Source organism: Chionomys nivalis, chromosome 1 (genome assembly GCF_950005125.1).
Source record: "Chionomys nivalis chromosome 1, mChiNiv1.1, whole genome shotgun sequence".
NCBI classification, from domain to species: domain Eukaryota; kingdom Metazoa; phylum Chordata; class Mammalia; order Rodentia; family Cricetidae; genus Chionomys; species Chionomys nivalis.
In genome coordinates, this window is record NC_080086.1 from 194,118,655 (window position 1) to 194,142,904 (window position 24,250).

At 45.0% G+C, this 24,250-nt stretch overlaps 1 protein-coding gene across 2 annotated transcripts in view; it reads left to right on the forward strand.

Moving 5' to 3' along the window:
• The first annotated feature begins 1,901 nt into the window (after positions 1 to 1,901).
• Asns (asparagine synthetase (glutamine-hydrolyzing)) overlaps positions 1,902 to 24,250 on the forward strand; it is a 28,121-nt gene continuing 5,772 nt past the window's right edge. Inside the window, exons 1-12 of one of the 2 annotated variants that reach the window (XM_057782080.1) lie at positions 1,902 to 2,062; positions 5,639 to 5,910; positions 8,909 to 9,146; positions 12,515 to 12,700; positions 12,913 to 13,014; positions 13,377 to 13,504; positions 14,703 to 14,829; positions 17,894 to 18,000; positions 18,688 to 18,788; positions 19,617 to 19,698; positions 19,785 to 19,940; positions 20,388 to 20,621. In XM_057782080.1, the coding sequence (XP_057638063.1) occupies positions 5,662 to 5,910; positions 8,909 to 9,146; positions 12,515 to 12,700; positions 12,913 to 13,014; positions 13,377 to 13,504; positions 14,703 to 14,829; positions 17,894 to 18,000; positions 18,688 to 18,788; positions 19,617 to 19,698; positions 19,785 to 19,940; positions 20,388 to 20,597 (1,686 nt within the window). In that variant the 5' untranslated portion in view covers positions 1,902 to 2,062; positions 5,639 to 5,661 and the 3' untranslated portion in view covers positions 20,598 to 20,621. Of the gene's footprint in view, positions 2,063 to 5,638; positions 5,911 to 8,908; positions 9,147 to 12,514; positions 12,701 to 12,912; positions 13,015 to 13,376; positions 13,505 to 14,702; positions 14,830 to 17,893; positions 18,001 to 18,687; positions 18,789 to 19,616; positions 19,699 to 19,784; positions 19,941 to 20,387; positions 22,398 to 24,250 lie in introns of those variants that run through there. The other variant, XM_057782079.1, reaches the window with a different exon arrangement.

Genomic DNA, 24,250 nt, shown 5'->3' on the forward strand with positions numbered 1-24,250 from the left:
AAGCTCCAGGCTGTCAGAACTATATAAAGCAGTGGTTCTCAACCTGTGGGTCTCCAACTCTCTGTGTGGTTAAATGACCTTCCACGGGGTCACATATCAGATATTCTACATATCAGATATTTATATTACAGTGTATAACAGTAGTGAAATTACTGTTATGCAATAACAATGAAAATAATTTTCTGGTTGGGGATCACCACAACATGAAGAATTGCATTAAGGGATTGCAACATGAGGAAGGTTGAGAGCACTGATAGAGAGACCCTGTCTCAACAAACAGAAAAACAACACAAACCAAAAAACAATTTTAACTCACAGAGATCTGTTTGTCTTTGTCTCATGCCTGACTAAACATTTATTATTTGTGTGTGTGTGTGTGTGTGGTGTATACCGCAGAGCCTGTGTAGAAGTTAGAAGAATTCCCTCTCGCACTGTTTGAGTGCTGGGGAACTCAGGTTGTCAGCCATGGCTTGGCAGCAGATTTCTTTATACCCTGAGGCCATCTTGTCAGCCCTCAAGTGCTTTTAAATGGGAAGTCTCCCTCCTCAACTCCCTAGGCAGATTATAAATAAGAGAAATATCTAATTTTAGAACAACATTGCAATGTTTAAACAAAACCTGGAAAAACCTTTTAATTCCAAAAGGAAACTTCATACCTAATAAAATATCCCAGTAGTTAGGCAGTCTCTTGCCCTTTATTAGCAGAATAGCTTGGATAACCCAGCTATTCTGAGTCATCCCCAGGTACAACATAATAAGGGAAAGATGTGGGAATGTGGATGCCTCTCTTCCAACGGCCCCAGTGCAAACGTCCCCAGTGTGCGGCTATTTTGACCCTCTAAGAGATAGACTGACATTCTAGGAATGGAAAAATAAATTTCTCTCCATGGCTACCAAAGCTCTCTCAATACTTTAGGATGTAGACTTTAAGGTCTACCATTTAGTTTCTATGTTCTTTGTTTTAAAGATGAGAACCTAGGAATGGGGTGTAGGTCAGAGCCAGATGACTTCTGTAACAATGCAACCTGTGTTTCATACCTAGACCTTACATACATACATACTACATACATACATACATACATACATACATACATACACGACCCAGCAAACTCCATAAAACAAAGAGAAAGACTATACTCCCCGCAACAAAACAAAACAAAACCCAGAATGAATAAAGACAGTTATAAGATGCGCATATACTATTCTAAGTCACAGTGAAATCCAAACAGAAATTCAAGTCCTTTCCTAAAAGCGATACATCAAAAACTAAATACAAGAAGTCAAATTGAATTATATATGTTTAGAATCCACCCGGTGGTATTCACTTAGCTGGGGAACCAAAGAGGGAAGTCATACATACAAGCAAGGTCAAAGCTGTCTACAACTAGACCACAACCACATTCTTCAGCTCTGCATAGCGAGAGGAAATTTTCACCTGCCTGTAGGGAGAGCATAAAGAATCCTCGTTATACATTTAATCAAAGTGTGTGTGTGTGTGTGTGTGTGTGTGTCCGTGTGTCCTTCCAGCTATTCCTATCTGCATTACAGTCTCATTATTTCACCAAGTATTTATGCATCCACATCTACGTATTAGACACTCTGTTAGAGCACTGGAGACCACAATTAAGAAGGCGGAGATCTACTGCTGCGGGAGCGATGGGACACTGTACTCAACTGATGATGAATCCTTAAAATATCCCAAGTACAGAGGCTTCTAATTGGTCGGGTAGGTAACCTGATGTAACCGGTGAGGCGTCGGACTCGACCTCTGAGGTGAGCCTGCACACAAGGTCACAGCACCTAACAGAACAGAAGCACACAGAACGTCTCCTAGCTCTGGTCCCCAGGGTGCCTCTTCGCGGTGACCTCAGTCCCGCCTCGCGTCGCACGTCAGCATGCGGGCCACTCCCCTGCGCACTGGTTGGGTCCCAGCGACATGATGAAACTTCCCGCACGCGTTACAGAAGCCGGCGGTTATACGGTGAGAAGCAGTCCTTGCGGCTCCCGTTGTGGCTGCGCCGCCTCCTCTCCCCCTCCTCTCGCCCTGGCCGCTAGCGCGCAGGTAAGCGGGACCCAGATGCTCGGCGCGGTGCGCTCTGCACGCCCGGTAGGCGGGAGGATGTTCTGTCCGCTCGTGCACGCGTGTGCTAAACACACGGGCCCCGCGCGGGACAGATGCTGCGCTGCAGCGGGTGCCAGGGCGGGGCTGGCGCGGGGCGATTGTTGCGCACCTGAGACTGAGCAGGCCAGGAAAGCTCTCACAAGAGCGAAGTGCCTCGTGAGGCTGGGCCGCTCCAGACAGGACACAGCGGTGGCCTTAGTCGGGACATCAAAATGTTATTATGTTTTAATGTATGACGTCTGAGCCTGAAAAACTTCGGCAATCCGAGGGCCTTGCCTGGGACCAGCTGGAATCCTTCAGCAGCCACGGTTGGGCGCCCCAGCCTCCTTCTGGGGTCTGGTTGTCGCAGGATCGAGGCTCTCCCTAACTCTAGAGCCGGGGTCTCTAGGGTTGACTGTCTAGATCCGGCTCACTGAACTCCCACCCATCTTGCTGCCTGTCTCCCTCCCCCACTTCAGCTCCATTCGTGCAAGACCGGCCGAGGAGCCATCTGTTTAAGGAGACTGGCGGTCAAGTGCAGAAAAAGGCAAAGGGATTAGCTTGCTTTTTCCTAATAATGGGTAGCTATTCACAGGCCTGGTTTCAGATAGATGTAACTTTTAAATACAAGGACAGGCTTTATTTTTCTTGGCCCGTGGGGCTTACAGTTCTTAACAGTTAACTCTTATCGCTGATTGATGCCAGTACTATAATATTAATTAGAAGTAAGACTTGCATGTCCACAGATTAATTATTGAAATCTTCAAATAAGGAGATCTGTTGAAGTTTAGGTAGATTTTAAATGTTCAGTGCATGGAAAAGGCGCTGTCCAGCCATGGAGCCTCACGACAGGCACTTGCATGCACTGACCTCTAAACACTGGCTAGTCTGAACTGAGATGCGTTATTAACTGTGAAATACATCAGATTTTAATGATTTTGAAAACAGAACTATTGATGTTTTAGTTGTGGGCTTTGGCCTTTAACGTCTGAATTATCCCTCAAGCCTGGTTTTAGTGATTTGGGGAAGGCAGTGTAAAATATAATTAATTTTGATTATTTTGTATTGATTATTTTGTTTGAGGTATGTCGTGTTAAGGTACGTTTAAAATTCATTTCAGTGCTTTCTTTTGCCTTTTTAATGGGGTTTATTAGTGTATTAAAATTGCACACACGGCTCATGTGGACAGTCACAGGGACAGAAGACAGTGAGGAAAATGGGGCACAAGGAGGGCCTTTCTCTGCATGGAAGACTGATTCCAGTTACAAAAGAAATGCTTGAATTTCCTTATTCCTGCTGGAGGGAGGTATTTTAAACTTCTCTTTCCACTTATAAGTGCCTGGCTTATGTTTGTCGTAACAGACAGCGCATTAAAGAGCCTTTGAATGATCCTGATCATCACAATTGATTTTCAAAGCCCACTGTAAGCCCACTTTTCTTTCTTTTTCCTCCTTTTATTATTTTTGTTGTTGTACGAGACAGGGTTTCTCTGTAGCTTTGGAGCCTGTCCTGGAATTCTCTCAGTAAACCAGGCTGGCCTTGAACTCAAAGAGATCCACCTGCCTCTGCCTCCCAAGTGCTGGGATTAAAGACACGTGCTACCATCACCCAGCTTCCCCCCCTTTTAATGAAAATCAATTCTTTTCTCATACAATATAATTGAAATACAGTTTCCCCTCCTATTCCCAGTTCCTCCTCACCTCTTCTTCCATCTAGATCCACTCCCTTCCAGTCTCTCACTAGAAAAGAACAGGTTTCTAAGAGATAACAAAAAAATAATGAGATAAAATATAATAAGATAAAACAAAAACCGTCATATTGACGTTGGACAACACGAGCCGACAGGAAAATACGAGTTCCAAGAGAAGGCGCACGAATCAGAGGTCCACTCATTTACACTTTAAGAGTCCCGTGAAAGCACTGAACTGAGAGCTGTAATTTGTACGGACAGGGCCTGGTGCATAGGCTCTGTGCTGCTGCTTCCATCTCTGTGAGTTTGCATGAGCTTTGCCCACGTGTTTTAGGGCCTTGTTCTCCTGGTGTCCCCGGCCCCTCTGCCTCCTCTTCCACAGGGTTCTCTGAAAGGAGGGATTTGATGGAGACATCTTGGTTAAAGCTGTGTGATTAACCCACTTTTCATTGGCATTGAGTCAAACATTGCATATTAGCAGCCATCGCTCCTAAATCTGGATTTTCCCCCCGGATGTCCAAACCAGACCCATCCTCAGCACAGCATTGTGGAAGGAACTGCACACACTTGCACTTTGTCCTCAAGTTGCTTTGCTTGATTCCATTTTTTTTTTAATCTTTTGAACTGGATTTGCTCAGTACTTCAAAGCTTTGATAGACTGAATATTTCTGAAGGGCTGTTCTGAGTGGCTGAGGTGAGCATGTGTACTGTAGGGTGTTTGTTCCAGGTTATGTTGCCATTTGTTGCATTCTGTGTAGATACGGTATTATTTCCTAGTTGGAGATTCTTTATTAAACTATTTTGAGCTAGTGATACTTGCTTCCTGACCTACAGGGATCTAAGTTGCCCAGTCCCTAATGTTGCTTCATCTCTATGTATCCTGACTATTTTGCTCACTAACCAATGCAGCTTTGAGATAAATATTTGAGAATATTTTTGTCATTGAGGACGTTCTGATACTCAACTTTTCTGTTGTTGAAACTAGACCTCATGTAGCACAGGATGGCCCCGAACTCCTGACCCCCAAGTGCTAGGATGATGTACCACAACACCTAGACATGGCAAATACTTTGTATCCTCAGCTTACAATGGTTGTTGGGGTATCTGATAGGCAAATACTTTGTATCCTCAGCTTACAATGGTTGTTGGGGTATCTGATAGGCAAATACTTTGTATCCTCAGCTTACAATGGTTGTTGGGGTATCTGATAGGCAAATACTTTGTATCCTCAGCTTACAATGGTTGTTGGGGTATCTGATATCAGGCTAATTTTAAATTCTTCAGCACATTTAGATAAGTCACTTCGATGTTAGAAGTTGTGCATGCTTGAGATGTATTAATACCACATGCTATTTATTTCCTTTCTATTTGATTGCAGAAAGTGCAGATAAAGCAAGGGTATTTAATTGTAGAGGCTTCGGAAGAGGCTGTCCTGACATGGAGAACCTCCCGCATCTTGGGTTATTTTTTGAGTTTCTCAACTGGAAAATGCTGAGGTTGGGATCCCTCCTAACTCAGAGCCAGCCAAGTCTGCCACTGATCTTGGGAACGATCCTGGGCTTCAGAGACACAATGTGACCTGGGTGTTGTTGGGTGTAACTCCCACCAAATCTAAGGTGGGAGAGATGTGGGCTTTGGCTGGCTGCTAAGTTTATGTATCTGGTTGAATATAAAGATCACCTGTATTTTTTAATATCTGTAAGCACACTAAGTCAATCTTATCTGCCGGCCAACCTAAAGGAAATTTGCTGTAGATAAAGATGGATTGTGTCCAGTTTTTGGAGAGAGCGGTGTAGGTTTCTGGAATCAAGAGTTGATCACTTAATGAGAACCCTGCTTTTCTCCAGAGCGCCTGCGGCTCTCCGGCAGCATGTGTGGCATTTGGGCTCTCTTCGGCAGCGACGACTGCCTCTCCGTGCAGTGCCTGAGCGCAATGAAGATTGCGCACAGAGGGCCAGATGCGTTTCGTTTTGAGAATGTCAATGGATACACCAACTGCTGCTTTGGATTTCACCGGTTGGCCGTGGTTGATCCCCTGTTTGGAATGCAGCCCATACGAGTGAGGAAGTACCCTTATCTGTGGCTCTGTTACAACGGCGAAATCTACAACCACAAAGCGGTAAGCAGAGTGAAGCTGGGGGTGCCTGGCTGTAATTAAACCTCAGACGTGCTGCTCATGCCGTTGGCATTTTGTGTCGTGCTTCTTGCTTTGTTAACTTTCTGTGTTCTTCCCTCGTTTGCCCTGGTCATGTAGATATGTACAACACTGACACAGAAAGTTAAAATGACTTAGATTTTTAAAAACATAGAAGTGGGGATGCCTATTCAGGTTTTAATATTTATTAGGGCTGTGTTATGTTCTGTGTTAGGGACAGAGGTCCAGCAGTAAAAGGATGGTTGGGTCTATACTGCAGTGGAGCTTCCTCTGTTAGGAGACAGTCCCTGCACGTGCTGTGAACTTTCTGAAAGAGCACGTGGAGAGTGAAGCACACGTGAGAGCTGTTCACAGGAAGCCTGGATTGGGACAGTTGCCTGAGGAAGCAAGACTAAAACTGAGACCTAATCGGCAGAGGACACTGGGCACAGTTGGGAAGAGTGTTGCACACAGGAGGGGACGACATGAGGACATTCCTGGAGTGGGAAGCAGTCTGGGATAGAATGAATGAGTACGGGAAAGGAGGGGCCAGAAAGACAATTTGGCACTCCTAGAAGCGGGGCGGGCGAATCATTCCAAGGGCAGCAGCAACCAAGGACTTAAAGGAGGGATAGAATGGAAAAGCTGGGAGGGGATGTTATTTGTAGCATTATGTAACACAGCCACTGAGACATTTATTGCAGTTCCACACTTAGTAGGGGCCAAATGGTCAAAAGGTGGCAGAGGTGGTGAAGTCTGCGGTGAAGTCTGTTAAGAAAGACTTGGCAGTATTAAAACGGAAACAGCTGTCTACTCTGGTGCCTTGGGGCAGGAGTGGGTGAGGGGATAGAAATATTGATCCCAGAAGCCAGACATGATATGAACCTCTCAATCCAGGATTATTTGACTAGTTTCTCATAAGGAAAAAAATGAAATCTGATGTACGAGCTTGCACAAATATAATCCCTTGCGATATTTGCAAGTGCATTAACCACTTCCCCAACCTTGAATTGTTTCAGAGGAATGTGCGTGGAAACCGATAATTGTTACTCTCTGCCTGTATTTATTTTAACTCTTCAGGCCTGCGCATTCTTTTTAGACTGAATTATTCTAGTACGATACATCATAATACTTTTTCTCTAAACTATGTAACCATTTGTTTCTTAAGAATCAGAACATTCTCCTAGCTAACATTAATAGCAAACTTAAGACTCTATAACATCTAATATCCAATTCATGTTTAAGTTTCCTCAAGTGTCCCTGGACTACATTTAGCAATGTTTATTTTTATTTTTGGTTTGCTTTCCTTATTACTTTGTGTGTGTGTGTGTGTGTGTTGTGCATGTGCGTTCTCGCGCACACATGTTTTAGGGCAGATTTCCATCAAGGTTTAAGCATTTAGTTATAATGTTTCTTGGTAAAATTTGATATTTCTGTGCCTATTCTTCACAGGTAGGGTTTCTATCCTAGCTGTTGGTTGGTCTCATTTCTGAACAAGAGTTTTTATTTGCCAGTTTGCTTGCTTGTAGGAACACTTTCAAATTAGGCTTCTTAGCTGCACCGTTAGTCAATTAGCAAATATAAAAACCTGCTGTAAACAAAGCTAAATACTTGGAGATGGTTCAGGGTCAGAAGGGAAGGAGTGAGGTGTGAGGGATTCAGGTATCATTAAGTCAGGCCAGTCTGAAGTCAGACTAGGAAATATCTTGGTTTGTTTGAGGCTAGGAAACCTATCTTGGTTTATTTTTGAGAGCATTGCTGCTTGTTAATATTGTTAAGAAATTAAAAGTTAATTTCTTAAAAATGTGTTCTTTTAAAATTAGTTTACGTTGTAAGTTGTATTTGCAAGGACTTTCTGCTGTTTTTTAAAATTAGATATCTAAGGAGACTGCTAGAAACTTGTCTAAGTTTAATCTTATATATTTTCAGAAATACAGCATTAAAGTTCTGTCTTCACCTCCTGTTTTGATAACATGAAATAGGATCTGCTGGTCTAGGAAACAACAAAGAGACCAGGGGCCTACAAGTCCCATTCCAGTGTGATTCTAGGGAGGTGGCAGGATGTGGCTGCGTATAGGAGTTAGAATTAGTACTTGGGAATTGATAATCAAGCTGCTTCTCCTTTTTGAATAAATTACCATCGGAAAAGAGAGTGGTCTGATACTCAAATTCTAAAATACTAATCATTTGCAAGTGTCTTAAGGTGTTTCCACCCAGAGAGGTAGGTTTTCAAGAGCTAGGACTTCCTTGGTAGTCCCTGAGTTGGGAAGAGTGGCCAGATGGTAGTGTTGTAGAGGCGGCAGCAAAAGCCTGTGTTTTGACAGCTCTGTGCTTGCTTTACACTAAGGACCACATGTTAGGGCTGGAGAGACCCGAGGCATATTTTCAGGCCATAGATATGCATTTCATCGCCTTCCTGTGGGCGTATGAACTGATGATAAAGCCCATGATCATGTGTCTGTCCCTGTCCAGGGAGATCTGGATGCTGTTCACCCCTGGGGACCAGCAGCTTAGGTTTGGACTGTGTCACTGTAATGGAGTCATTCATTTGGCAGCAAAGAGTGGCAACAAGGAAGTAGCAACTAGTTTGTCCTTTTCCTGTATATCTTCAAGGTAAAAGGCAGTAAATCACCTGCAGATTATTGTTTGGGGGCTAGGGTCCTGGAAGCAAAGGACGACTGTGTGTTTGCAAAAGTACGCGTGTAACCACAGTGAGACCATGGTGCCCTTGGACCCCTTCATGTGTCACTGCCCTGATGCCTTTCCGCGGTACCCTGTTTACAGAATCTTTATTGTCCTGGGTTCAGCTTTTGTTCTGAAGAATTTAAAGAACTGTGAGTTGAGACAAGGCAGATTTTGATAATGCCACAGTTTCCTTTTAATCATGAAAGCACATGGACCGAATATAGAACACAGAAATTCCAGGTCAGGATTATCAGTGGGTGCATAGGACGCTAACATTTTGTTTGCTCCACTTCCTAAGCTGCAAGAGCGTTTTGAATTTGAGTATCAGACCAATGTGGATGGTGAGGTTATCCTGCATCTCTACGACAAAGGAGGAATCGAGCAAACCATCTCCATGCTGGACGGGGTGTTTGCATTCATCTTGCTGGACACTGCCAACAAGAAAGTGTTTCTGGGCAGAGATACCTATGGAGTCAGGCCCTTGTTTAAAGCCATGACTGAAGATGGATTTCTGGCTGTGTGTTCAGAAGCTAAAGGTAATCATGGAGTTTTATTATTCTGGGTTTCTGTTTCTTCCTGGATCATATTGAAAATTCTATAGGTATCAATGAAAAATTTTACAAATGACGTAGATGGATACTCAGTGTGAAGAGGATTTGAAATCCTGACCACCTGTCTCCTACTCTTTCTCTCTCTCTCTCTCTCTCTCTCTCTCTCTCTCTCTCTCTCTCTTTCTCTCTCTCTCCCTCCCTCCCTCCCTCCCTCCCTTCCTTCCTTCCTTCTGTTATACCCAAATCCGTGGGGTCCCCACAAAAGCCAACAAAGGAGACTGAGTCCCATATGTAAAAGCAAAGAGCCTTTATTTTAATCAAGTTTGCAAACTCAGTCTTTCCGTACATCCATCGTATTGGAATATCCCGAGAGCCTTGAGCTCAATTAGAATTGGGTTATTAGAGTAGTAAAGGTGGGGGTGAGGGATTTCTGAGGTTCAGGACTCCTGATTGGCTGACATCTGTCTAGGGGTGTCCTGGAGTGTCCTGGTAATTGTGTACTGGCAGGTGATCCTATCTACAGTGGTTGGAATGTCAGACATTTCCTTTGAATGGTCTGTTCTTGGGTGGGGGTCGGGTGATCTCAGCTTGTGGTTACTCCTGAAGCCAGGCATTGCCTCAGGGTAAACTACTGAGACTCAGGCCTCTTATTAAATTTATCAATGGCCAAGTTCTACTCTGGCAAAGAACTTCCTTTGGGTGACCTGTCCATATTTAGTTTATTATGGCTGCCCCCCTCCCTTCCTCCCTCCCTCCCTCCCTCCCTCCCTCCCTCCCTCCCTCCCTCCCTCCCTCCCTCCCTTTCTTCCTCTCTCCCTTCCTTTCTTTTGTGTTTGTGTGCGTGCTCGCTCATGCATGCATGTGCACATGTAGAGCCCAGACCCGATTATGTCTTCTACCACTCTTCACCTTAATGTTTTTGGGTTTGTTGTTGCCATTGTTCTTGTTTGCTTGTTTTGTCTCACTGTGTAACCCCGACTGTTCTGGAACTAACTATGTAGACCACGATGACCTAGAACGCATAGATCCACCTGCCTCTGCCCCCTGAGTATGGGGATTAAAGGTGTACACCACCATGCCTGGCTCCATCTTAATTTTTGAGGCAGAGTCCTTGACTGTACTTAGAGCTCACTGATGTCACTGATTTAGCCAGCCTGGCTAGTCAGTGGGCTCCAGGACCTCGCCTGTCTGCCCAGTCCTGCACTCCCCTGCACTGGAGTTAGAGTTTACAGAATACTGCTACCAGACTTTGTGTGGCTACTGCGGATGTGAACTCGGATCCCCATGCTTGCTTGGCAGGCACTTTATGGACCGGGTATTTCTGCAGCCCCTGACTGTTCTGGCCACCAGGAGGTGAGCAAGTTTCTTCTGCATGCAGAGTAGTTCTGCCATGGTTTACAGATAGAGCCAAGTGATCATGGACTTGGTCACCGTGGCCCAAATACTTAAGCTAAAATAAATATTCCTTTTAAAATGTTTTATCTTGGGTATTTTTACAGCAACAGGTACTTTGCTAACACACATAGCATTTTCTGTCAGCAAATTTGGTAAACATCTTTTGTCTCCACTAGATAGCAAGTTTTCTATAATGTATCCTTGCCATTTCTTGGATTCTTTGCCACTTAGCTTTCAGATTTAACATTGTTCAAAATAGGATCTTGGTCTGTGAAAGGATCGTCAGCACACTAGTTATAGTTCGGTCTGTCAGCAAGCAGCACAGGGCATTGTGCATCAGTTACCTAGAGTCCTGCTAGAGAAACCTAGCAAAGAGAATACAAAGCAGGATGGACCCCTGCTTCTGAGTTCGAGGCCAGCCTGGTCTACAAGAGCTAGTTCCAGGTCAGCTAGGACGTTACACATTTGGACTTTTGGCCCTAATGGTCCCTTGTTAGGGCACTGTAATCTCACCAGCAGCTGGCTCTCTGAAGTTTGTTTTCTGTACCCTTAGCTTTGTCCTTTCCAGACTGTCTCAATTATCTTTCTATTGCTGTGGTAAGAGGGAGGCCATGACCAAGGCAAGAGCTCCTTTGGGGTCATAGATTCAGAGGGTTGAGTGCCATCATGACGCATAGCATGCAGGCAGGCAGGCAGTGGCTAAAGGCTCACATTTTGATCCATAAACATGGCAGAGAGAGCTAACTGGAAAGAATGTGGGCTTTTGAAACCTCGAAGCCCACCTCTAGTGACATACCTCTAACAAGACCACACCTCCCAATCCTTCCCAAAAAGTCCTGCCCACTGGGGACCAAGTATTCAAACGTGAGCCTCTAGGGCCATCTCTTTTGAAGCAGCATACTGACTGAATGGTCTCACCTGGAGTGCTGTATCTCTTTGCCAGCTTCTAAAAGCTCTCAACACAGTTCTCTGTGGAAGACTCAGCGGTGTCTGCCTCCTTTGCAGAGTGGGCACTGTTTGAGCTCTGCCAGCTGATGAAAACACCAGCTTCCATTGGGTCTCTAAATTCTGTGTACACAGACTGGGCTAAGAAACTCATAGTAAATTTTAACAAGTTTCTGTGTGAAGTGGGTGTTAACTATTTACAGCGAAACACTGGCTTTTGTGTCCAATCATGGTGTCAGGGTAGCAGCTGCCTGGGCATGAGAACTGGCTGAAGACACGTGTTATGTGTGGCTTTCTCAATACATTATATGACAGCTACTAAGAGGGAGGTGCTGGCTTCCGAGCGCCTGAGGGTCATTTTTCTTGTTAAAGGTATGGGAACCATGGGTCTTTTCTTCAAAATGCCTCAGTGATGACGGAAACACTTGATGAGACACCCACGGCATTAACACTTTGATTTCTCTAGTTTCTCAGATTTATATCTCTTCTTGTTTGCTTTCTGGTAGGAAATAGACTTTCCCTTTAAAAGGTTTCATTCGAAGATTTTATAGGCATCTAAAAAATAGGTTTTTTTGATTAGAAATTTCAGGTAGGGAAAGGAGGTGGAAGCTGAAGACGAAATGAAGGTAGCAGAGCCACTCAGTGTGAATAGGATTGTCTCAGAAAATGTTACTGAAACAACTGTGAAAGCATGGGTTAAAAAGTCAAGTCTGGAATATCTTTATCACACGCCATATTCAGAAATTACCCTGAGATGAATTCAGTCACTTTCCTATTGCACCAAATAATTACAAGTCTATGCAGGTTGTGTTGTGTCTCCGCGCCACTCTGACTGCTTCAGGAGACAGATAGGTGATAGGTTTGGGGTAATTATTTCCTCTCCCACTGTTTTATTTGCCTAGTGGATATATACTTGTGTTTAAAGGGGAAGAGAATTAGAGGATATCAGCTAACCATGAAGGCTGCGGAGAAGCACTCAGTTGCACGCCTTACTGTTTTGCTTGCACATGTAGGGCTCGTTTCGTTGAAGCACTCCACAACTCCGTTCTTAAAAGTGGAACCCTTCCTTCCTGGACACTATGAAGTTTTGGACTTAAAACCGAACGGCAAAGTTGCATCTGTGGAAATGGTGAAATACCATCATTGTACGGATGAACCACTGCACGCCCTCTATGACAGCGTGGAGAAACTCTTCCCAGGTGACTGATGTCCCGAAAGCACCTGAGCCATTCACACTGTCTGAATCATTTTGATTCTGAGATCTTGACTGTAAGATCTGTTTCCTCTGATTCGGAGGTGGTGAGATCGCCGCCGTGCCGGCCATCCTGCTGGTGTAGGGACTGCATGCCTCCCCTCAGCTAGCTCAGTCTCAGCTTCTCTGGGGATGCCCATTGCCTTTCTGTGTTGCTAGGTTTCGAGTTAGAAACGGTGAAGAGCAACCTGCGGATCCTTTTTGACAATGCTATCCGGAAGCGCCTAATGACGGACCGGAGGATCGGCTGCCTTTTATCAGGTGAGGCCAAGTTAAAGAAACAGACCGTCATGCTGGGATTTAAGTGAAATGATTTGTAACTGGCCCTCGCTTTATTACAGATGTGTTTAGAGGCTGTATTTGTTTGTGTAAGAGCTGGTTGGTACACATTTCCTTATAATCCTGTGTATTGATTTTAAACCACTTTTTGATACGGTTACCACTGTAGGGACCAGTACAATTTATGTAATATATTCTTCACTCACTAAAATTGATTTCAGTTTATAAAACTTGGAGCTCTTGAGAGCTAAACTCCACCCCACACACTAAGCAGGTGTGTAATCACCTTTGTCCAGTCGGATCTCATGAAGGCACATAACCATCAGCCTGTTCTCATGCTGCAGGGGGCCTGGATTCCAGCTTGGTTGCCGCCTCCCTGCTGAAGCAGCTCAAGGAGGCCCAAGTGCAGTATCCTCTCCAGACTTTTGCGATCGGCATGGAAGACAGCCCCGATCTTCTGGCCGCCAGAAAGGTACATGGCAACCTGCTTATTGTGTAGTTAGAACTTACTCGTGTTTTTAGCTTCAAAATCAAGCAAAAGGGGTCCCAGTTTGCCTGCTGTAACTGGGGTAAAGGTCATGACCAGAAGCCACCTGGGTAGGAAAGGGCTCGTTTGACTTATGGATGCCGAGTCACAGTCCATTGAGGGAATCCAAGGTGAGGCAGACCTGCAGGCAGGCACTGAAGCAGAGGCCATGGACCACTGCCTGCTCCTCCTGGCTCCAGATTCCTCACCTTAGTCCCACCCTGAGTCCTTGCCTTGGTAATGGACTATGACTCAGAATATGTAAGCCAAATAAACTCTTTCCTCTGCAGGTTGTTTCTGGTCACGGTCTTTATCACAGCCGTAGAGAACAACCTAGGGTAGAAATTGGTACCAGGATTGTGGGGTGTTGCAGTGACAGACCTGAGCACGTTGTTTTGGGAAGATTGTGGAAGGCATTTGGAGCTGTGGGCTGGAGAGCTCAGAGTTTGTGTGCTGATGTGGAAGGTCAGACGAAAATGCTGAGAGCTCGGCATGCGGGGGGGGGGGGGGGGGGGCGGTGGCGTGGGAAGTGAGAGCTCGGCACGTGGGGGGTGCTGACGTGGGAAGGGAGAGCGCGGCACGTGGGGGGCCTGGCATGGGAAGTGAGAGCTCGGCACGTGGGGGGAGACCTGGGGTGGGACGGGAGAGCTCGGCACACGGTGGGGCCTGTCATGTGACGTCTCAGAGGGAAGTTTTTATGATACCTTAAAATAAGGTTCTGTGGCTCTGGTGAGCTGAGGCTGAAGGTCAGTTGTGACGAGACCCACACCACTTAAGCAAAACCTTTTCTGAGACAATAGTGTTATTTCTGTTTCTGCTACTGACCCTGGTAATTATTTTAAGTAGAACAAAAGTGATAGACTTTTGTCCATTGGGTACTTTTGATTTTTTGGGACAGAATTTCTCTGTGTAGCCTAGGTTGTCCTGGAACTCTCTTTCTAGACCAGGCTGGCTTCAAACTCATAGATCCACTGCTCTCTGCCTCCTGAGTGCTGGGATTAAAGCCGCACTGTCACCGCCCACTGCCCAGCTCTCTCTCTCTCTCTCTCTTTGCTGTGCGAATTCAGGATGCCTTGAGAGGAACTGACCTACTTCACTTTCAAAAGTAGGACTTTAAAAAGCATGGATTTTTTTTCACAATTAGGTGGCAAATTATATTGGAAGCGAGCATCATGAAGTCCTTTTTAATTCCGAAGAGGGCATTCAGGCCCTGGATGAAGTCATATTTTCCTTGGAAACCTACGACATCACGACAGTTCGAGCATCTGTAGGTAAGCAGTTTCCTTGGAAACCTATGACATCACGACAGTTCGAGCATCTGTAGGTAAGCGGTTTTGTTGTAGTGAAGAGCTTTAATACTGAGAAAGAAGGCAGTTTACAGTGATTTTGGTTTAAGAAAGATTGTCTAAATATGAATACAAGCAAAATTCCTCTAAAGCTATAAATATATATTTTTAAAGACCACGTAAGAATGCCCTTTTCAACTGGAGGAAGTGCTTTCAATGAATGTAACCAGGTCTTTGGAACACTGATATTACAAGGCTAGCTCAGCCTTAAAGACTGCTTCATAAAAACAAACAACAGTCCACGTTTACCAAGCACACACTGCATGCTAAACTTTGTGTCCCACATTTCATGTGAATTATGTATGGCTGCCTCAAAGCCATTCCATCATGGCAATGCAGTGGCCCACACCTGATGGTTCAGCGCCCAAGCGACTGAGAAGGAGGGGGATTCCTGTACATTTCGCGTTTATGGCATCACTATAGGATGGATACATAGTTTAGCTCGCCTTCCTCCCGTTTTCTCTGTATAAAGTGTCTTGGGTGGTATAGCTGAGTTTCGCCAACCAAAGCCGGAAAACACGGAGAGCAATGCTGTGTATTTCTGGACCTGTGGGACTTTGTTGGTGGCATTAGTCTGCAGTGCAGAGCAGGACAGCAGCTGTGCAGACTGTTGCTGGCGTTAGTCTGCAGTGCAGTGCAGAAGCTGTGTGGACTCTGTTGCTGGCGTTAGTCTGCAGTGCAGTGCAGCAGCTGTGCAGACTGTTGCTGGCGTTAGTCTGCAGTGCAGTGCAGCAGCTGTGCAGACTGTTGCTGGCGTTAGTCTGAGCAGGGCAGCAGCTGTGTGGACTTGTTGCTGGCGTTAGTCTGCAGTGCAGGGCAGCAGCTGTTTACCTAGCACTTATGTAGCCAGTATTGCACATAATCTAGAGGTGGTTTAAGGTACAAGAATGTTTCGCAGTGTTGCAGGTTCAGACCTCAGCAATAATGCAAGTGCTTCAGTGAAGTGACTTTTTGTTTGCTTGTGCATATAGACTATGGCTACAGTATACTGTGGTCTGCTAAGTACCTTGATTTAGGATTATCTCATTGCTGTTGGTCATCTAAGCTGTGGGAAAATGATGTGGTGTTCAATTTGCTCATCAAAGCAAATTGAAGCGCGTCTTTTATAAGAAATGAACTTCCTCTTGAGTCCCCACAAAGCTGTCTTAGTTGGGGTTTCTCCTGCTGTGAAGAGACACCGTGACCACAGCAACTCCTACAAAAATACATTTAATTAAGGTGGATTGCAGTTTCCAAGTTCAGTTCATTATCATCATGCCATAACATGGTGTCATGCAAGCACACGCGATGCTGAAGAAGGAGCTGAGAGTCCTGCATCTTGACTTACAAAGGAGACCTCAAAGCCTGCCCCCACAGTGACACACTTCCTCCAGCAAGGCCACACCTCCTAATAGCGCCACTCTCTATGAGCTTATAGCAGCCAATTGCGTTCAAACTACCACAAAAGCCAAATGCAGTAAAATGAGATGTGCCTGTATATGTGTATAGATTATGTGCAAACACTATCATTTTATAAGAAGCTGAGGTATCTGAAGATTTGGGTAGCTGAAGAGAGGCCCCAGAACCAATCCCATATTGAGGGAACAGTGCTTTAATTTTTTTTTTTTTTTTTTGAGACAGAGTTTCTCTGTGTAGCCTTGGCTGTCTTGGAACTTACTATGTCACTATGTCACTATGTAGGCCAGGTTAACCTCAAACTCAACATGATCCACCTGCCTCTACCTCCTGAGTGCTGGGATTAGAAGTGTGTGCCACCACAGTCCAGCATAAGATAGGGGACAGATCTACACTGTAAAACATTTTCCTTAAGGAGCTCTTATGTGGATGCATTGTAAGTACCCTGTCATACAGCTTACCAATTAGTTATTATTGTCATGTAAGCTATACTAGTTTTAGCTGGCGAACTCATTCTGAGATTAGAAGGGGGCCACACATCAGATAGGTTCAGTGTTACTGAGCTTTAAAATGTTAGCTGAGTGAGTAGTTCACTTTTAAACTCACTTTGGAGTACAGTAAACCAATACTGCAGTGATTTGGCCTTCTGAAACATAATTAAATAAGCACATTTGTAACATGTCTGTGGTTGAATTTTCATGGGGTGGAGGCAGAGTTAGGAAGAAGAATAAAGATGAGATCGGAGGGGACGGTGGTGGATCGAGAAGAGAAGTGGGTGCCGAGCCAGCGTGTTCAATACCACACAGAGCCTTAGTCCAATGTGGAATTTGGAAGTGAGCACTGATAATAGAAAAGAATAAAACAATTAAAACTAAGTCATTTTTGTTAGTCAGTCCATTTTTTTGTTACTCTAATGGATAACCCCAGGCAAACAACTTTTTAAAAATGAATTTGTTTTTTTTTTTCTCAGTATTTTGTAGGTTGAAAGCCCCGCAGCATGACACTTTGGTGGGCAACATGAAGGAGAGAGATCGTAGTGAGATCAGAGGCCAAAGAACAGAAAAGCGTTCTGTTTAGACAATTACTCAGGAGAACTAATTTGGTTTCCTCTGGGAATCGCCTTACTGCCTTCAGAGGCGAGATTCTTGAGTACCCCGGTTGCTCTGAGCAGGCCTCACCCACTCCCTCTCACTTCACCATGTACCACACAACCACCCAGAGTCCTTGGGAGAACAAACTGCATCCAAAGTGGTGCACTCCCCTAGCTCTTGCTGTAGTGATGTTAGGAGGAAGCCATGGTAGCTAGGGATTTGGGCACTTCAATTCAGCAAAATTTTGAGGTAGAAAATCTTGCTCTAAGAACATCATTTCAGAACCTGTTTATAAAATATTGCCATGGTTTCTAGGCATATTTTATTGCCTAAGTTGTATCATCTGCGTGTAAATGCCTCCTAAATATTTATGCAATCACTTTGGAAGCTGCTTATATTATCTAAGTCCAACAAGCCGCTCCAACCTGCAGTTGTTTCTGAAAGCCAACTGAGGCTTTCTAGAAGACACGCTGACATCAGTGCCAATTTCTCTTTCATTTAAGGCATGTATTTAATTTCCAAGTATATCCACAAGAACACAGACAGCGTGGTGATCTTCTCGGGAGAAGGGTCAGATGAACTTACACAAGGATACATATATTTCCACAAGGTGAGCACTCTGGAGAGAGACGGTGGCCATGCAGGCTGAGTTAAGAAAAGCCAGGATCACTTGACTGTTCTCTATACTGTCTTTGTAATGAGTAACATTTTTGTGTGTGTGTCTGAATTGATGGTGTCTGTTTCTTTTAGGAGAAAGAAGTCTCAGTAGTATCAGATACTTTTTGTTCTTGAAATTAAACATGAGAATTGCTTTTATTTTTTTATCTATCTATCATCTATCTATCTATCATCTATCTATCTATCTATCTATCTATCTATCTATCTATCTATCTATCTATCTATCATCTATCAGTCTATTTTTGTATTTTTGTTGTTGTTTTGTGCTCACTATGTAGCTCTGACTGTCCTAAAACTCACTATGCAGACCAGACTGTCCTCAAAATCACTGCCTCTGCTTCTCTTGTGATGGGATTAAAGACATGCAACACCAGGCCTAACTGCTTTTGTTTTTTGTTTGTTTAATTGATTCCCGTGGAATTGTGGCTGTTGATTTCCGCACTAAGCACTTTGGAGGTGGACGGATCTGTCTTATAAAACGTTGCTGGCCTCTGAAGTCATATACTCTACCCCTTCCTTACCTTGTTTTCTGTCTTGATTATCTTGTTTAAACGTAAAAGGGAAAGATAAAGGCCTTCTGTGTCAAAGCAAAACCACTCACCTTTCCGTTCCCTGATAGGCTCCTTCTCCCGAGAAGGCAGAGGAGGAAAGTGAGAGACTGCTGAAGGAGCTCTACCTGTTTGATGTTCTCCGAGCTGACCGCACTACTGCTGCCCACGGGTAACCTTATATCCAGTTATAAAGTGAACGGGGACAGGGAGAAACTCAGAATGAGATCAGTTGCTTACTTTTTGTTTCTTTCCAGTTGGCTGAAAAGTATGATTTTTAGTTAAACTTGTCCCTAAATAGCTGGGCTCTGCCCTGGGTACTAACATTGGGGTGGGAGAAAGGGTCTTCTGAGGGTGTGTCCTTAAATCATAAAAGTAACGTGCCATTGACCCAGAGGGAAGGCTGCAGCTGCTCTTTCTGAGCCTTTTAGAGTGTCCTCGAGGGGCAGGGAATGAAGATGCATGAGGCTTGATAAGACTGTATACTAAAGATACATTTCTTTGGAGCCATTTCTTCTTGGCTAGAGTTTTCACGTGTAACTGGGTTTGTTGGGGAATAGAAGACTCATATTGTGCACAGTAAATACCTGTTCAATAATGTAGCTTCTTCTACCTAATCACATTTAGTTGAATAGGTGGGAATCATATCTGCATATCCTGACCAGAGTCACGAGGACTCTATACATGATGTGACATTTGCGTATCTTCAAGGCGAGGCCACTCGTGATTCTTAAATCTCCTTCTCTCAGAGAAACAGTTATTTTTTCCGTAGGCACAGAAGGAAAGAGATAGTTTCCAACAGGAAGCTTCCCCACTAAATGCTGGTGTTATGAGTACAGACTTTAGTAAGCATCCAGTTGTGTAGAGTGGCCGTTAGGAGGCCGGAACATGCCTCTGTAATCTGCGGTGCTCAGCCTGGTGCAGCTGCTGGGATGTACAGGGCAGCTGCTGGGATGCACATGGCCCCTGCCGACCAGCTTTGTTTTCTGTTTTCCTCCAGTCTTGAACTGCGAGTCCCGTTTCTGGATCATCGGTTTTCCTCTTATTACTTGTCTCTGCCACCAGAAATGAGAATTCCAAAAGTAAGTGAATCAGCCCTGGATAAAAACCCCAGACGCCATTGGCTGTGCTGGTGACTTCGCTGACTTTGCTTTTGTATTCATGTCAGAATGGGATAGAAAAACATCTCCTGAGAGAGACGTTTGAGGACTCCAACCTGCTGCCCAAAGAGATTCTCTGGAGACCAAAAGAAGCCTTCAGTGATGGGATCACCTCAGTCAAGAACTCCTGGTTCAAGATTTTACAGGACTATGTTGAACATCAGGTCTGTCTTTGAAGATACTTTCTGGAGCAATATAACAATATAGATTAACAGAGATCTGGGATCTCTGTTTTGTATTTAGTATGAATAGTTGTGTCTATGGGAGACTCACAGTTCCTACCAAGAGCTCCTTCTACGCATTACAGAAGGATTAAGGGAAATGAACTAGTATCCTTAAGTCGAGGTGACATAGTAATTATCACTGACCCTTTTTGCATATGTCTGGATACCCTGGGTACAAATAAATCAAACATTGAGCCTCTAAATACAAAATATGCATGAGAATTTGTAAGCACTCACTGCATCTGTTTATTAGAGCTCGTTTCAGCGTTTTTCAAACTACTGTGTGGCGTAGAGGGTCTTGCTGACTTACAGTATGCCTTAACTTTAGTGTGTGTGTAGCAGAGCAAGTGCAGAGCAAATGGGTGACATTCCTAACTTATCTTATAGGTCGATGATGCAATGATGGCCACGGCAGCCCAGAAGTTTCCCTTCAATACCCCCCAAACCAAGGAAGGCTACTACTACCGGCAGATCTTTGAGCGCCACTACCCAGGTCGGGCTGATTGGCTGACCCATTACTGGATGCCCAAGTGGATCAATGCCACCGACCCTTCCGCCCGCACTCTCACCCATTATAAGTCAGTTGCCGAAGCTTAGATGCTCCCTGAACTCTAGTGCGAAGTAAGTGTTTCTTCTGACTCAGAAGGTAGAGACATTGAAACCAACACAGAAATGATGCAAGCCAGCCACCAACCACTCCGGCTTTTGTGGGCATGGAAAGAAATAAAAATATTACATCTGAAATTCTTCTGGTGGTGGATGTTAACACAACCTCATTAGAGGCAGCTAGAGACGGAGTGGTGGCTGCTGTTTCACCGCCACGTGGATGGCAGTGAGCTGAAGGGGACAGCTGATGATCTTCGCATCTCAATTCTGCCTACCCTCCCAGCAGCTGGCTAGGCAGACATGGATGTGAGTCCTCCGTGAGACCGCATGACTGTTCTGCTGTGTAGGATAGCAATTCAGCTTTTTGCTTATGTATATTGTGGTAATATCCCCTCTGAAGACTTGTGGAGTTGGGGTTAAACTTCTCAAATAGAGTCAGATGCTAAGTTAGGTTTTTGAGGGTCTCTGTGGAACTGTTAACACCAATACACAACACTGGGCATTATGAAACTAGTTCGCATCACACAGCTTTTTCCTCTAAAAGCTTCCTTTATAAGAGCAGGAGCGGGCCAGATATGGACCCTGGGCCATTGTTTATTGATGTTTATTCCAGAGGAATATGTAAGTGTGGTTGGGAAGTAGGAAATACCACTTTGAAACAGGAGCTACTCATTCGAAGGCTTCCTGAGTGCTTCAGAACCACATGCCGAGATGCATAGGGCAGATGGGTTTAGCTGTTAAAAACTTTTGAAAAGGAAACAGTTGGTGCAAGAATTCTTAATGGTGTCAGGTATTTTGGTGCTTGACTCTGAGCACCGGGGAGGCTGCAGCAGGATTCGGAGTTGGAGGGTTGCCTGTCTCAATGAAGGAGTGCTTGACGGGAAAACTGTTGCGGCCAGCTGTAGGCCATGACTTACCGTTTATAATTGTGTCTAAGGAACTGAAGATGAAGCCTTACTTTAGGGTAATATGATGCTTATCTTGAATTCATAGATATTTAAGTATTTGAACTTAGCTTGATTTAGCACTATACGTATTTTCTGCTAAAGTTTATCTGGCCCGGCTATGTGGCATCACAGATGATCGAGAATGTTTACATAGGGCACACCGCCAGCTTTGAGAATGTGGGAAGGCTTCAGATTTCAGCAACAGTGTCTAAGATGTATTATCTTCAGATCCCACTCAGAACTCCAGCACACATAGAGATAGTTAAGCCAAACAGCACCAAACTTGTGTGAGAACCTTTTTGCCCCTCTGCCAAATGCCCAAGAAAAGTGTACTTTGATTCATAGTTTGAGAAGTTCATGATTGGCTTGTTATGGTCACTGGCTACATTATTTCTCTGCCAGTGTTGAGGCAGAACATCAGGGCAGAAAGACCAGTGTAGCACAGCTGTTTACCTCATGGCTGCGGAAAGCAAGAGGAACGAGTTTAAGGGCAGCCCCTGACGATATCTCCAGTGACCCAACCAGGCCTCACCTTCAGAAGCTTCTGCCTTCTCCCAGGATTGCCGTTCAGCTAAGGAAGGCATCGATGGTTGTATTCACTGAGTTAGTCAGAACCTTTATGACTTAACAGTGATTTCATGCACTAGGTGGAGACTAAGCCTACAACCTATAAGCCTTTTCGACGGACTGTTCATACCCAAACCCTAGCGAACAAGGTTGCCCGTGATGGCTACAGGTGACTTACAGATTCTCCACATTCATAGGGTTGACCTTTTCTTTTACAACCTCAAAGGAAGGTTTGAAGAAAGTGCCCCTAGGGTGCTCCGGCTCTTATAAATGAAGCTTTTAGAGGAAAAAGCTGTGTGATGCGAACTAGTTTCATAATGCCCAGTGTTGTGTATCGGTGTTAACAGTTCCACAGAGACCCTCAAAAACCTAACTTAGCATTTGACTCTATTTGAGAAGTTTAGCCCCAACTCCACAAGTCTTCAGAGGGGATATTACCACAATATACATAATGCGGTCTCACGGAGGACTCACATCCATGTCTGCCTAGCCAGCTGCTGGGAGGGTAGGCAGAATTGAGATGCGAAGATCATCAGCTGTCCCCTTCAGCTCACTGCCATCCACGTGGCGGTGAAACAGTGCTATCATGAGTGCCATTCGACAGTTTTTCCTCCTCGGTTTCCTGACCATCCCGATGGCTCCCGTTCCCACAGACTGCTACTCAGCCGTCAGTGTTTCAGGCACCCCTATAACGAAGCATTTCCAGCCGGCACCTTGCCTCTTCAGCCTCCTGGGCATCTCTTGGCATCCTACCTGGCAGAGCTTTGCTTCACTTTGACTTAATATCTGCAACATAAAACCCCAAATTCTCCCTTAGCCTTTCAACAATGGTCAGCATGTTCTTGCACATCTTTCAGTGGAAAGCAGGTGTGTGTATGTGTGTAAAGTGTGTAGGAAGACCTCCAAAGCTCCTAGTACAGGGGTAATGTAAGGAGCTAACCCTGAGCCAGATGGGCTAGCCTCAACCCACTTTTAAAAGAAATTGGTGTGACATTCTGACTGTGACCACGGTGTCAGCATGCTCCTATACTTTATTTGTTTTAGCTTGGTCTTTGTTTTAGCCTTGGAGAGGCCCATGTGGTTCAGAATCTGACTGTGAAAAAACATTAAAGTGGGTCTTGACTAGTTTGCCACACACAGGGAGAAAGCGTTACTACCCAGAGACATTCTGCAACCGGAGTGAGATGATGGTGGGAGACTGTTGTGATCGGTGTCTGTCTCTAATGTGGAGGGAAGCCCCAGCCACAGAGACGGGTCATTTGTAAGAGCTGGCATCTCCAGTGACCAGTCATTCAACATTCAAACACTACCATCCTGCTTGCCGGTGAGCGAGGAAAGACTGGACCTCTGGGAGATCAGCTCATAGTCTGAGATTTCCATCTGGACCTTGCTGTGGTGCCACAGGTTAGCAGTCTTGGCCTCTGGCCATGTTCCTCATTCATAACCCCAGAGCGCAGTGCTTCTCAGCAGTGTCCAGCTGGGGAGGCAGTAGCTCTCACATATCACAGCAACCGCAACCGCTAAACACTGCCACCTTTGTTCACACAGGGTAAGTAAGCTGCCAGCCTGAACGATAAGCTGGGCAGTAAGGATTAGCCAGGCTGTTTGCTCCTGGTGTCTTCGTGGCAGTCCTCTTTCTCCAGTGTATTGTCACCACTGGGAATCTTAAGGGAAAGGTTCCTCTGGGCTACTGCAGTGGCAAGAACTGGGAAAGCGGGCATGCCCCCAGGTTCCCATGACAGCTGAGAAAACCCTCTTCCTGCAGTGTATCACACTAAAGAGTTAGTATTCATTAAAATTGTGTGCCCATCTTGGCTAGCAGAGGGCTTTGTTCATTGGTGGTTCTATAACCACTCGGGTCCAGGAAGACATTCTCCCTCCATCAGTCAGAGAGGAAGAGAATGATGAATCATGGGCTGAAACACAAAGCTTACACGTGTTGCTTTGGTTCACTTTCCAAACCAGTCATGTGGCAGCACTTAGTCCTCGTGTGTGTGTGTGTGTGTGTGTGCATGTGTGTGTGCGCACGTGTGAGTGTGTGTGCATGTGTGGGTGTGTCGGAGTATCAAAGCAAAAAAAAAAAGTGTTTTGGAAAAAAGCCCCCCAAACCCACTAACCCATCCCCTGGTC